The 11,106-nt window shown below is 47.0% G+C and overlaps 1 protein-coding gene across 1 annotated transcript; it reads left to right on the top strand.

Moving 5' to 3' along the window:
• Positions 1-1,219: 1,219 nt before the first annotated feature.
• Positions 1,220-9,327, top strand: SMKR1 (small lysine rich protein 1). The gene is made up of 2 exons (XM_066262306.1): positions 1,220-1,303; positions 9,130-9,327. Exons 1-2 carry the CDS (start codon positions 1,301-1,303, stop codon positions 9,325-9,327), a joined length of 201 nt encoding a protein of 66 aa, XP_066118403.1. The 5' UTR covers positions 1,220-1,300.
• Positions 9,328-11,106: the final 1,779 nt, after the last annotated feature.

An 11,106-nucleotide genomic window follows, 5' to 3' on the forward strand; every position in this document is an offset into this window, starting at 1 on the left:
CTGGTGCCCAGGTCTCAAGGCGAGATGGCCATACCTCAGCACATTCAGAGAATAACGTGAGCATCTCACCCTTCCGGATCCAGGTACCAAGCACAACTCAGCACAGAAGTTGCACATCCTAGGAGGTCACGCCTGTGGGGTGGCAGCCTATGGGAAAGGAAGCTGCCTAGAAAGGGGAGTGTCCCTGTTGCCTGAGAAACACAGCATTAAATAGAAAAACAAAAAACAAAAAAACCTTAAGAACTTGACCTCACACAGGAACGAATTCCCAGAACCTAGCCAGTGTCTGGCACACAGAGGATGATCAATAACTGTTGAATAAAAAGGAATTAAGTCATTAAGAAAAAAGAAGAAATGAGGGGCCTGCCCCCAAACTGTAGCCTTCCCCTGCAGGGAGGAGGATGCCGGGATGAACTCGCAAGTTTGGAAGCAGAAGCAGAACCATACCTACTCTCCCTTTTCTTACCTTCTCCGGCGCGGCGTATAAGAACTTTCAGGCCCCTACTTTGGGGGAGGGGGGCTATATCAGGCTCTTTCACAAACATTTCCCAAGTTACTCTCACTTCAACTCTCAAGAGCTGTATCTCACTTTCCAGAGACCAACGAGTCGGCCCGCTCCAATGCTAGCACTTGAGCGCGGCCCGCGGCCCGCCCCTTGCCCGGGACCGCGCCTGGTCCCGCCCGGGAGCTCGCCTGTACCGGGCCGGCTGCCCAAACCCAGACACCCCACGCCGAACCGGGTTCCGGACACTCTCAGCCGTCGTCGCCACCTTGCGAGATAAAATGGCCCAGACGGTAGCGCATGCAGCGGGCAGCTATCACCTCAAAGAAGGCTGGTGCGGGTTGCAGCACCCTTGCTGGGCTAGCCGCCTCGGACCTATGAGCGCCTGCCCTGGTCTCCTGGCAACAGGTAAACACTGCGCGGCCCCGCCCCCGGCGTTTGTGCGCGCGGCCCGCGGGCTGCCGCGCGTCCCATCCCTGCGTAGTGCTCGCCGGGAGTGCTGCGAGTGGCCTCGGTGCCTCCGTGAGGCGGGTGCTCGAGCCCAGCGTGGCGGCAGCTCGGTGGCTGGCTGCCCTCTAACCCTGCCGGGTTCCCCGGAGGAAACCCGGCTTCTGAGTAGCGTGGCGAGGGCCCGCACCTGTGGGGTTCCCCGGGAGTGCGAAGGAGGAAGCCGGCCGCGCGGCAGGAATGGGTGCGGGGGCTCCGACCCTAGGTGACAACAGATTTAGGGTCTCTCTCTCCATTTGAGGATTGGGAACCCATGCCACACTTACCTGCCCAACTGAGAAGGGAGTTACCATGGTATGGTAATACACGTCTTTTTTAAGTATAAGAGATTCCGATTCGTTTCCTACTGTTCTGCTTCGTAGAGTCACGCTTTACTGAGATTTGGCATCCATTTGCATCTCCTCGTGTTGTGGGTGGTGTCCAACCCAGTGGTCTGAACACCAGGGTAAAGATGTGGGGAAGCGAGCTTCCCCAGGTGTTCTGCGCGAAGAGCGGGACAGCAGCAGCAGCAGCAGAATCAGGCTGATCCCTCTTTCTTTCTGTGAGTTGGTTGGTTTTAGCTCCTTGGCTCCGTTGAGTCAGTTATTTTCACATCCAGAGGATGGTTTAATGTGTGAAATAAAGAGAGGCTTGTCACGTGATGTGGAACCCCTGGATGCCAGTAAGTGCCAGCACATAGTGGTCAGGCACTTAGTTGCTGCCACCACTTCCCAGGTCCTGTGTGGGGTTTTAATCTACGAATTAAGAAGTAAAAAATGAGTCCAGGTGCCACTTGGACCGCTGGCTCATTTTAAGGAATTCCAGCTTAAGGAAGGGCTTTGGAGGAGACGTTTTAGGCAAGGAATCCTTGCATTTTATGCCTAGAAAAGTTTGCAATGCCCTTCCATCTCACAGAGTTCCAGGTTAAGCCTCTGAAACCTCAAGCCTCTGTTTCCAACCTCCAGCTGGCTCTCTCCATCCAAGAACCTTAAGTTGTGTTCAAAATCCAGCTCTTTTAACTACTTCCTTCTTTGGCCTCATTGGCACGTTCCAATAGCTCATTCATCCTCCTGGCCTCGAACTCACAAGCATTCCTATTTCTCAACCTTCATTCAGTCTCTTAGGACCTGCTTCCCTCCCCAACAGTGACTGGTTGGTGGTCAAGTCCTCTTGGCCACCAGCCTGATTCTGGCATTAGCCCACATCCAGCTGCTATCCAGGGGTTCTCCATCTCCTTTGTCCTCCTTCCCTGCCAGTTTGATTGTCCCAGAACCGATATGATCTTATATAACCTGCACCCCATATCCTCAGGGACTTCCACTGTGTCTACTCAACTAGGTACTCTCAGCTTGAGCTTGGCGCTCAGAGCTCTTGGTAAAGAGGCCTCAACGTCTTGAGCTTTATCTACTGTATTATTTTCTCTGCTTAATAAAAAATCTCACTCTAGACTCACATTATTCTGGAACCCTCCTACACCTGCCCCATCTCTAGCTATTGGTCTACTTTTCTTCAAGACAGACCCAGCTCAGAAGTACCTCCTGTTTCCCAGTTGCTCCCTAAGCACCCATAGCCCTCCGTACCCTACTTATGGTGTTTTGCCTGTTTGACCTTGGAAAGCCTTATTCCTCACCCACATTAGACTGTAGTGTAGAGATGTGTTTGGCAAATCTGTGTTCCTTCCAGTTCATTGCGTGTAAAAGCACTAAATAAATACCTCTTGATTTAAACTGAATCATTCCCAGATTACTTCACAAGGTTGATTTAGCCATTTTCTTTCAGCCCAGGGAACTGAAGCAGAGTGGTTTAATAAAGCCACTTAAGCTGATGGCTTCCCACTGCTCCCTGCAGAAAGGCTGAACACCTTAGCTTCCAAAACCTGCAGGGCAGAGCTGCACACTGCCTACCTTTCCAGCCTCAACTCCTTTCACTGCCCCCACTCTATGGTTGCCTATGGGTCGGCCACATTGATCCTTTTTGTTGTTGTTGCTCCTTCAACTTGGCATGTTCTCTCCAGCCTCAGAGCCTTTGCACAGGCTGCTTACTCTGCCAAGGAATTCCCCACCCTTCCACTCTTCTTCCTTCATATCCCAGACTAGGTCACTCCCTGTCCATCCTATGTCATCATAATGCCACGTATCCCTGGCTGCTTCTTTCAGAGCTCAGTGGTGAGTAAATGTGTTTGTGATTTCTCCTCACTGGCCTGTAAGGCTCATGAACACAGGAGCCAAGAACTGCAGGGCCTGGCACACATTAGGTATTTGTTGAATGAATGAAAGAGGCATCTTAAAAATTCAGAGAAGCAGACCCTGCCAGGTAGCTCAGTTTTTTAGAGTGTTGTCCAAATATGCCAAGTTTGCAGGTTTGATCCTCAGTCAAGGCACATACAGCCATCAACCAACAAATGCATAAATGAGTGGAACAACAAATCAATGTTTCTCTCTTTCTAAAAATCAATCAATCAATCAACTAAGGTTATAAAAAATCTCAGAAAAACAGAAATCTACATTTGCTTTCTAAATCTTGGGTCTGCATTGTATCTGAGTTATAGTTTGTTCACTCAGCGCATATTTATTCATCTCTACATTGGTATAGGCCTGGGGAATTCAGTGGTGAAATGGTAGACAAACCGGTGGTTAGGGAAACATACAATTAATACACACACACACAAAAATACTATTAGTGAAGTGTGCTTAGGGTAAGGAGATAGAGCATGAAACTGCTGGGAGGGTTGTTTGGAGACATAACCCTTGAGACAATCCCAATTTATGTTTGTTGAAGTGTCTTGGTTTGGGCAATAAATTATATGGTCATCCTAATTATAGCTAGAATATAGATATGGTGACCGGGAGGTTTTTCTAAAGAGGTGATGTTTGAGCAGAGGCCAGCAGGAGAAGGAGAAACAAATTATGCCACCTGTGGAAGGTCTGCAGGAAGTGGCAGGAACAGAGCGGAGCTCCATGAGTTTGGGGACAGGAAGGAAGGCCAGTGTGGCTGGAGCCATGTGGTCTTCATTAAGGGTTTAGAACTTCAAGTCAGCAGCTCTGAGTTTTGAGACCAGGAATAACCAAGAGCCATGGAGTTGTATTGAACCAACCTAATCAGCTCAGAAACTGAAAATTTTCACTCACAGATACTAATTTATAAACAGATTTACTGAGGTATAATTGACGTACAATAAATTGCACATATTATATTTACAATGTACAGTTCGACATTTGGTGTAAGTATGCTCCCATTCAGCCGTCACCACAATAAAGATAAGATGTTGATCACAAATTTCCTTGTGGTCCTTTATAATCCGTCCTTTTCTCTTGCTTCTCCGTACATAGCTCCCCACCCCGCATCCCAAGCAACCCCTAATGTGCCCTCTGCCTCTGTAGATTAGTTTATAATTTCTAGGATTATATATATGGCATTAAACAGTATTGGGAGGGGGTCTGGCTTCTTTCACTTGTATAGTTATTTTGAAATTCATCCATGTTGTAGTATGTATCAATGGTTAGTCCTTTTAATTCCTGAGTAGTATTCCAGGGTATTGTGATACCAGGTTTGTTTATTCATTCATCTACTGGTGCACTTCTGGGTTGTTTCCAGGTTTTAGCTATTACAAATAAAGCTACTGTGAACATTCATGAAAGAGTGTTTGAATGGACATATGTTTTCATTTCACTTGGAAAGTTCCCAGGAGTGGAATGGCTGGATCATATGGTAGGTATGTGTTTAACCTTTTCAAGCAACTGCCAAATTGTCTTTCCAAAGTGGCTCTGTCGTTTCAGATTTCCCCCAGCAGTGTATAAAAGTTGCATTTTCTCCACATCCTCACCAACAGCTGGTATGGTTGGTCTTTGTAACTAGTGCCAAATCTTTTGACTGTTTTTTTATATTGGATTGCGTTCTTATTATGTTCTGAGAGTCTTTTATCTATTCTGGATAGAAGATTTGCAATATTTTCTCCCAATCTGTGGCTTGACTTCTCATTTTCTTTTTTATTTAATTTTGAATTTATTTATATTTTTACTTTTCTTTACAGAGACAGAGAGAGAGTCAGAGAGAGGGATAGATAGGGACAAACAGGAACAAAGAGAGATGAGAAGCATCAATCATCAGTTTTTTTCGTTGCGACACCTTGGTTGTTCATTGATTGCTTTCTCATATGTGCCTTGACCATGGGCCTTCAGCAGACCAAGTAACCCCTTGCTGGAGCCAGCGACCTTGGGTCCAAGCTGGTGAACTCTGCTCAAACCAGATGAACCCGCGCTCAAGCTGGTGATCCAGAGTCTTGAACCTGGGTCTTCCACATCCCAGTCTGACTCTCTATCCACTGTGCCACCGCCTGGTCAGGAGACTTCTCATTTTCTTTTTTTCTTTTTTTTGTATTTTTGTATTTTTCTGAAGCTGGAAACGGGGAGAGACAGTCAGACAGACTCCCGCATGCACCCAACCGGGATCCACCCGGCACGCCCACCAGGGGTGGAGCTCTGCCCACCAGGGGGCGATGCTCTGCCCCTCCGGGGCGTCGCTCTGCCGCAACCAGAGCCACTCTAGCGCCTGGGGCAGAGGCCAAGGAGCCATCCCCAGCGTCCGGGCCATCTTTGCTCCAATGGAACCTTGGCTGCGGGAGGGGAAGAGAGAGACAGAGAGGAAGGAGGGGGCTGGGGGGGTGGAGAAGCAAATGGGCGCTTCTCCTATGTGCCCTGGCCGGGAATCGAACCCGGGTCCCCCGCACGCCAGGCTGACGCTCTACCACTGAGCCAACCAGCCAGGGCCTCTTCTTCTCATTTTCTTAACAATATCTTTTGAAGAGCACAAGGTTTTAATTTTTATGATGAATTTATCAGCTTGTTCTTTCACGGACTGTGCTTTTAGATTGTCATATCCAAGAAATCTTTGCCTGATCCAAGATCAAAAAGGTTTTTTGGTTTTTTTTAATTAATTAATTACAGAGACAGAGAGAGAGTCAGAGAGAGGGATAGACAGGGACAGACAGACAGAAACAGAGAGATGAAAAGCATCAATCATTAGTTTTTCATTGCGCGTTGTGACACCTTAGTTGTTCATTGATTGCTTTCTTATATGTGCCTTGACCGTGGGCCTTCAGCAGACTGAGTAACTCCTCGCTTTAGCCAGCGACCTTAGGTCCAAGCTGGTGAGCTTTTGTTCAAATCAGATCAGTCCGCGCTCAAGTTGGCGACCTCGGAGTCTCCAACCAGGGTCCTCCGCATCCCAGTCCGACGCTCTATCCACTGCGCCACCACCTGGTCAGGCCAAAAAGGTTTTCTATTTGGCTCTCTGAGCCATTTTGGTTAGTTTCTGTAGATGATGCAATTATGGATTGAGGTTCATCTTTTTTGCAAATGGATATTTATTGTTCATTTTCATTCATTATAAAGGTCACCCTTGCTTCACTGAATTGCTTTGCATTTTTGTTGAAAATTGGTTGTTCGTATGTGTGTGGATCTGCTTCTGAACATTGTTCTGTTCCATTGATCTATTTGTCTATCTTGATAGCAGTACTGTCTAGATACTGTAGCTTTATACAATGCTTGAAATAAAGTAGTGTTAGTCCTTCCACTTTGTTCTTTTCCAAAGTCCTTTGAATTTCTACATGAATTGTAGAATCCTTTACAAAAAAGGAGAACTTTGAATAAAAAGTCAGCCCTCTATCTTATGTCCTTTGAATTTCCATATGAATTTCAGAATCAGTTTGCAAATTTCTACAGAAAGATGAAATCTTGGAATAAAAATGTGTGAATTTTAGTTCTCAAACCTTTTTAGAGATCAAAACACCTTTTTTTTTTTCCAGTTATTTCAGGTATGTCAAGTATGGTTGACATGCAAAAAGATATAGTCATTAAAAAAAGCCAAGGCCTGCCTGACCTGTGGTGGCGCAGTGGATAAAGCATCAACCTGGAATGTTGAGGTCGCTGGTTCAAAACCCTGGTCTTGGCCCTGGCCGGTTGGCTCAGTAGTAGAGCGTCGGCCTGGTGTGCAGGAGTTCTGGGTTCGATTCCCAGCCAGGGCACACAGGAGAGGCGCCCATCTGCTTCTCCACCCCTCCCCCTCTCCTTCCTCTCTGTCTCTCTCTTCCCCTCCCGCAGCCAAGGCTCCATTGGAGCAAAGTTGGCCCAGGCGCTGAGGATGGTTCCATGGCCTCTGCCTCAGGCGCTGGAATGGCCCTGGTTGCAACAGAGCAATGCCCCAGATAGGCAGAGCATCGCCCCCTGGTGGGCATGCCAGGTAGATCCCAGTCGGGCTCATGCGGGAGTCTGTCTGACTGCCTCCCCATTTCCAACTTCAGGAAAATACAAAAAACAAAAAAACAAACAAAAAAACCCCTAAAAACAAACCCTGGCCTTGCCTGGTCAAGGCACATACAGGAAGCAACTACTACGAGTTGATGGTTCCAGTTTTCCCCCTTCTTTCTCTCTCTTCACCTCTCTAAAAATCAAGTAAAATCTGGCCTGAGCTGTGGTGGCACAGTGGATAAAGCGCCGACCTGGAAATGCTGAGGTCGCCGGTTCGAAACCCTGGGCTTGCCTGGTCAAGGCACATATGGGAGTTGATGCTTCCAGCTCCTCCCCCCTTCTCTCTTTCTATCTCTCTCTCCTCTCTCTCCCTCTCTGTCTCTCTCTCTCCCTCTCTCTCTCCTATCTAAAAAAAATGAATAAAAAAAAATCAAGTAAAATCTAAAAAAAAAAAAAATAAGGCCAGGACTCCAAATCATTTGCGTTTTTACTAAGCTCCTAGCTTCTCCTCTTCATTCCTGGGTTTTATGTCTAGGACTATAATCCATTTCACTGAACAAAAACATATTTTAGTGTTTTTAACACATCAACTATGTTTCTCTTTGATTAACTTGGGACACCTTTAAGATGGGATGCTATGAGCAGAACATCTATTTCATATGAACATTTGCAAGGTGTCCTTGAGAACTTATCCATTCCTCTGCTTTCCCTTGTCTGGAAGAGACACCCTCTAAATAATACACCCCCATCTGTTATTTTCTGCGCGGGTGGGTCATAGAACATAGAGAAGGCAACTCAGCTTTGTGCAGGAGCTGGAGCAAAACTTCAGAGGTTGTTTATTCCTGGGTTCAGATGGAAACCTTCCTCTTCCCATCAGGCATTAGCCTGGCAATGTAGTTGTGGCAAAAACACAGGTGCTGAGCCTACTGGACGTCTGTCTTCCCTGTGAGCTTGCTGAGCCAAATGCTACCTACCTCTCTTGAAATCCAGTTCTGAGGGCCTGACCTGTGGTGGCGCAGTGGATAAAGCGTTGACCTGGAAATGCTGAGGTCACCGGTTTGAAACCCTGGGCTTGCCTGGTCAAGGCACATATAGGAGTTGATGCTTCCAGCTCCTCCCCCTTCTCTCTCTCTGTCTCTCTCTCCTCTCTCTCCCTCTCTCTCTCCCTTTCTCTCTCCTCTCAAAAAAAAAAAAAAAAAAAAAAAAAAAAAAAAAGAAATCCAGTTCTGAGAACTAGCTGTGATAAAGTGAGGGTGCCAGTCATTTATTAATGCTTGCTTCGTGTCAGTATTCGTGTCTTATACTCACGTCTCTGTCCTCGCGAATGCTTGGCAAGCTAGACACTACTGCATAACAAGTGCTAAAATGTATCTTTGCATCCTGAAGATCAAAGGCTTCCAATTTCATTTTTAACAGGAAAGTTCCCATACATACACAAAAAATAGAATAGGAATATGAATCCCCATATATTCACTGCTCAGATTTAGAATTTATCAGGATGTTGCCACATTTGCGTCATCTGTCCTTTTTTGGAGCAGGGGGAGTGGAAGCGGCAGTTTTTGAAAGCAGATGTCAAGCTTTCTTTTATTTCATTTCTGCAGATTTTAGTGTGCCTCTCTGGAATGTGTACACATTTTTTTTGCCTAAAAAGATGTCTTTCTGGGGGGTGGTTGTTCCAATCAGAATGCAAAGTCCACACGTTGCTTTGAGTTGGGCCCCTTTTAGTCTAGGCCTAGGGGACGTTTCTTCTCCTCTGCTCCATGCAGACATTACTGTTGTTGCAATTTTTTTCCTTTTAGGAATGTATTTTTTCTTTAGTTCAATAGGACGTGTTGAAAATTATATCAAGGTTATAAAAACTAATTTTTGCCCCGTATATATACTTGTCTTTGAAAGCCAGGTAAAGGGAAGAGAGCAAAAGGCCGGGGCAAGCCTCTTGGGAAGAAGCAGAAGAAGCCTGAAGTGGACATTCTGAGCCCCACCGCGATGCGGAACCTCTACTACATCGCCCACAACGTGGCCGACTGCCTGAACATGAGGGGCTTCCGCTGGCCGGGGGCGCCCAAGTCCAAGAAAGGGAAAAACAAGACTTGAGTGACAGCGTCTCACAGCGTGTCTCTGGCACAGAGAACAGAACTTGGGGAAGAACAATCAGGATAATACAACGACTGCAAGCAGAAGGGACTTGACTGAAGGCCACTTGAGATGCAAGCTTTTCTTTGGTAGATAATGGTCAAGAAATGCAACTTAACCTCCTCAGCTCAATCTAGGTATGGTTAGCCAGTTTGGTTTTTCAGAAGTTAAGAGGGAAACATCGGAGTCATTCCTACACCGCATGCTGTAATCTGTAGGACTTTAAAAAATTCTTATAATCCTACATCAGAATTAAACCTCGCTCTCAAAAGGCGGTACTGGTTTGCAGGCATTTTCTTTTGTCAAAGGGGGTTTATTATTTAGAAAGGACATGGCAAAAAGCACAGGATTTGCTTATGAACATCCTTCTCTTGGGCACTGGTTCCTTTCCTTGTCTTTTCCAGGAAAATAATAAATCTTTTGTTTTTATAGTTTTCTTCTCAGCAGGGTGACTCTTGCCTGGCTCTAATTAGCCACAGAGGCTGGTAGAGATGGGGTTAGGGGACCTGGTTAGGGCGTATGAACACGGGATTCAGAGAAGCCCACAGCGTTCAGAGGGTAGGGTGCAGGGGGAAGGGAACACGTCGGCCCTGGCCCTTCGCTGTTCTGTCTCACCTGACTCTTCTCCCTCTTTTTCTGCACACTTACATCTTCTTACCACCTTCTGCAGGCTTGCTTTTAAATTTGGCTGACCTCAAATTATGGAATTTGTGCCAGAAACTTGCCCGAAGCATTCTGTTGATATTACAGGCTCTTCCTAGCCTGGGCGGAGACACTTAAGAGATAAAGTTGCAGTTCTTTGTCCTCAGCCCCAAAGATCTAATAAAAGCCCCAAATGTGAAACCAGGAAGGAAAGGCATTTTAAAATGTAAGCACCATCTCTGAATCGCCTGGCACTGCACCCCAGCTCCTTGCTTTGTCTTGCCGCTTCCCCCATGCCAACACCTGCACTGTGGTTTCTACTCACAGCTCTGGCTCCTCCAGGCAGCAGCTGTCCTGGGATGATTTGGTTTGTCTGGATTAAAATGATGCCGCAGGCTGCTTCATGAAACGCTTGAAGATTCTTGTAGTTGGCTAAAGAAAGCTGCAACCCAGGATTTGGGGTTTCATAAGTATCAGAAAAGAAAGGAAGTCACAGGCATCTTTGTCCTAGAGAAGTGGGGATGTCACCCACAAGAGTTTGATGGGGATGTCATTTGTGTAGCGATGCTGTCGGTGCAGATTTGGGGTGAGCCCTTGGCTAGTTGCCAGGTTTCCGTGTAGGTTGGTGCTCCTCTTAACCTGAAGGGGGGCTTTCAGCTCTCTGTCGGGCTTTGGAAACGGAGAGAACCTTCCCACTCTGCTGAGACTGCTGGGCTGGATCTAGTGGTTTCTGTTTGTGAACACACTAGCTCAGTCCTCAAAGTTTAATGTGCATCACAGGTACCTGGGGGACTTGTCAGGCCCCACCCAGCAGGAGAGTTCGAGAATTTGCGTTTTTACTAAGCTCCTAGGCAAGCCGCTCTGCTGGACCACATGCCCTCGGGGGAGCAGTGCTCCAGTTCCTGCTGCTGGACCAGATGCTGACAGGCCTTCTGAGTCTCTGCGCTTGGAGGATGGCTCATGCCCTCCCTGCCTTGGTGGGTCGGGTTCAGGAGCTCGTATCTGAGCAGTTGTGTTTATTGGAACTCTGGGGGGTGGCCCTTGCAGACCTTCCCTCTTGATCTCGCCGGCAGCAGCAACAGCCTTGTTCAACGACAG

The sequence above is a fragment of the Saccopteryx bilineata genome, chromosome 2 (assembly GCF_036850765.1).
Source record: "Saccopteryx bilineata isolate mSacBil1 chromosome 2, mSacBil1_pri_phased_curated, whole genome shotgun sequence".
Taxonomy (NCBI): domain Eukaryota; kingdom Metazoa; phylum Chordata; class Mammalia; order Chiroptera; family Emballonuridae; genus Saccopteryx; species Saccopteryx bilineata.